We start from the raw sequence: 987 nt of genomic DNA, 5'->3' as shown, positions 1-987 counted from the left end.
AAACACCCAATGTAAAAAAAAAAAAAAAAAAAGAGAGAGAGAGAGAGAAAAAAAAAGGAAGACACTATTTGGAGAAATATTACAGAAACCATCAACCCTTCCATCTCACACCACTCACAGCAGGCACAAGTTCTTTCACCCTGGAGAGGCCAGAATGGCCCAGGAAGAGGGTAGGAGGGCAGGGATATATGGTGTGAGGTAGGGATACAGCTGAGCCAGCGCCCAGTCTCCTCACTCCCCTCTGTGTCTTCCAGTGCTTCCTGACCATGGTTATCATTCTCGTATTGGAACTCACAGCTGCCACTGTGGTCTTTCTTTTCTTCCCGATCGTAAGTACAACACTGCTTCTTCCACTCTGTAGAGGGGCTGGCGAGTGGCGTGGTGGTTAAGGAACTGGACTCCCACATGGCTGGCCACAGATTGAATCCTGGACCTGGCAGCTTGCTTTTCTCACTTTCACTTTTACTCTCGCTCTCTCTCTCTAGGGAGTACACATGTCTTAACAGCAAATTAAAAAAGAATAATTAGGAACCAGCAGATGGTGTAACAGTTATGTCACTTGACTCCCACATAGTCGACCATGGTTCGAGTCCCAGATCCAGAGGCTTAAACTCTCACTGGGTGCATGTGCATGCATGCTGAAGATCCCGAGAGGAGAATGAAGGAGAAGGGATGCATGTGCAGGGTGAGACCCTTGGGGTGGCCGTGCTGCAAACCCACCTCGCTTTCCCTCTCACTTTCTCTGTCTCTCCACACACAACTCTGCAAGCACACACACCCTAAGACAAAAACCTCTATGAAAAAAATAGAGAGAGGGACCAGCAGTTAGTATAATGGCTATGTCGCTGGACTCCCATGTAGTTGACCACGGTTCGCGTCCTGGACCCGGTGGCTTAAACCTCACGCCGAGTGCGTGTGCATGCGTGCCCAAGATCCCGAGAGGAGAATGGAGGAGAAGGGATTGCGGCGTGACCATCCCCCCTGGGG

At 50.1% G+C, this 987-nt stretch overlaps 1 protein-coding gene across 5 annotated transcripts in view; it reads left to right on the top strand.

The window, feature by feature from the left end:
• Positions 1–987, top strand: part of TSPAN16 (tetraspanin 16) — a 10,113-nt gene that overhangs the window by 2,976 nt on the left and 6,150 nt on the right. For 3 of the 5 annotated variants that reach the window (XM_006161515.2, XM_006161514.2, XM_006161517.3), the window contains exon 3: positions 255–329. The exons of the other annotated variants lie outside the window; for them this stretch is intronic. In XM_006161515.2, the coding sequence (XP_006161577.1) occupies positions 255–329 (75 nt within the window). The remainder of the gene's footprint in view (positions 1–254; positions 330–987) is intronic. 5 annotated transcript variants of the gene reach the window in all.

The sequence above is a fragment of the Tupaia chinensis genome, unplaced genomic scaffold (assembly GCF_000334495.1).
Source record: "Tupaia chinensis unplaced genomic scaffold, TupChi_1.0 Scaffold138665_1, whole genome shotgun sequence".
NCBI classification, from domain to species: domain Eukaryota; kingdom Metazoa; phylum Chordata; class Mammalia; order Scandentia; family Tupaiidae; genus Tupaia; species Tupaia belangeri.
This window is presented reverse-complemented; position numbering and strand designations above follow the sequence as displayed.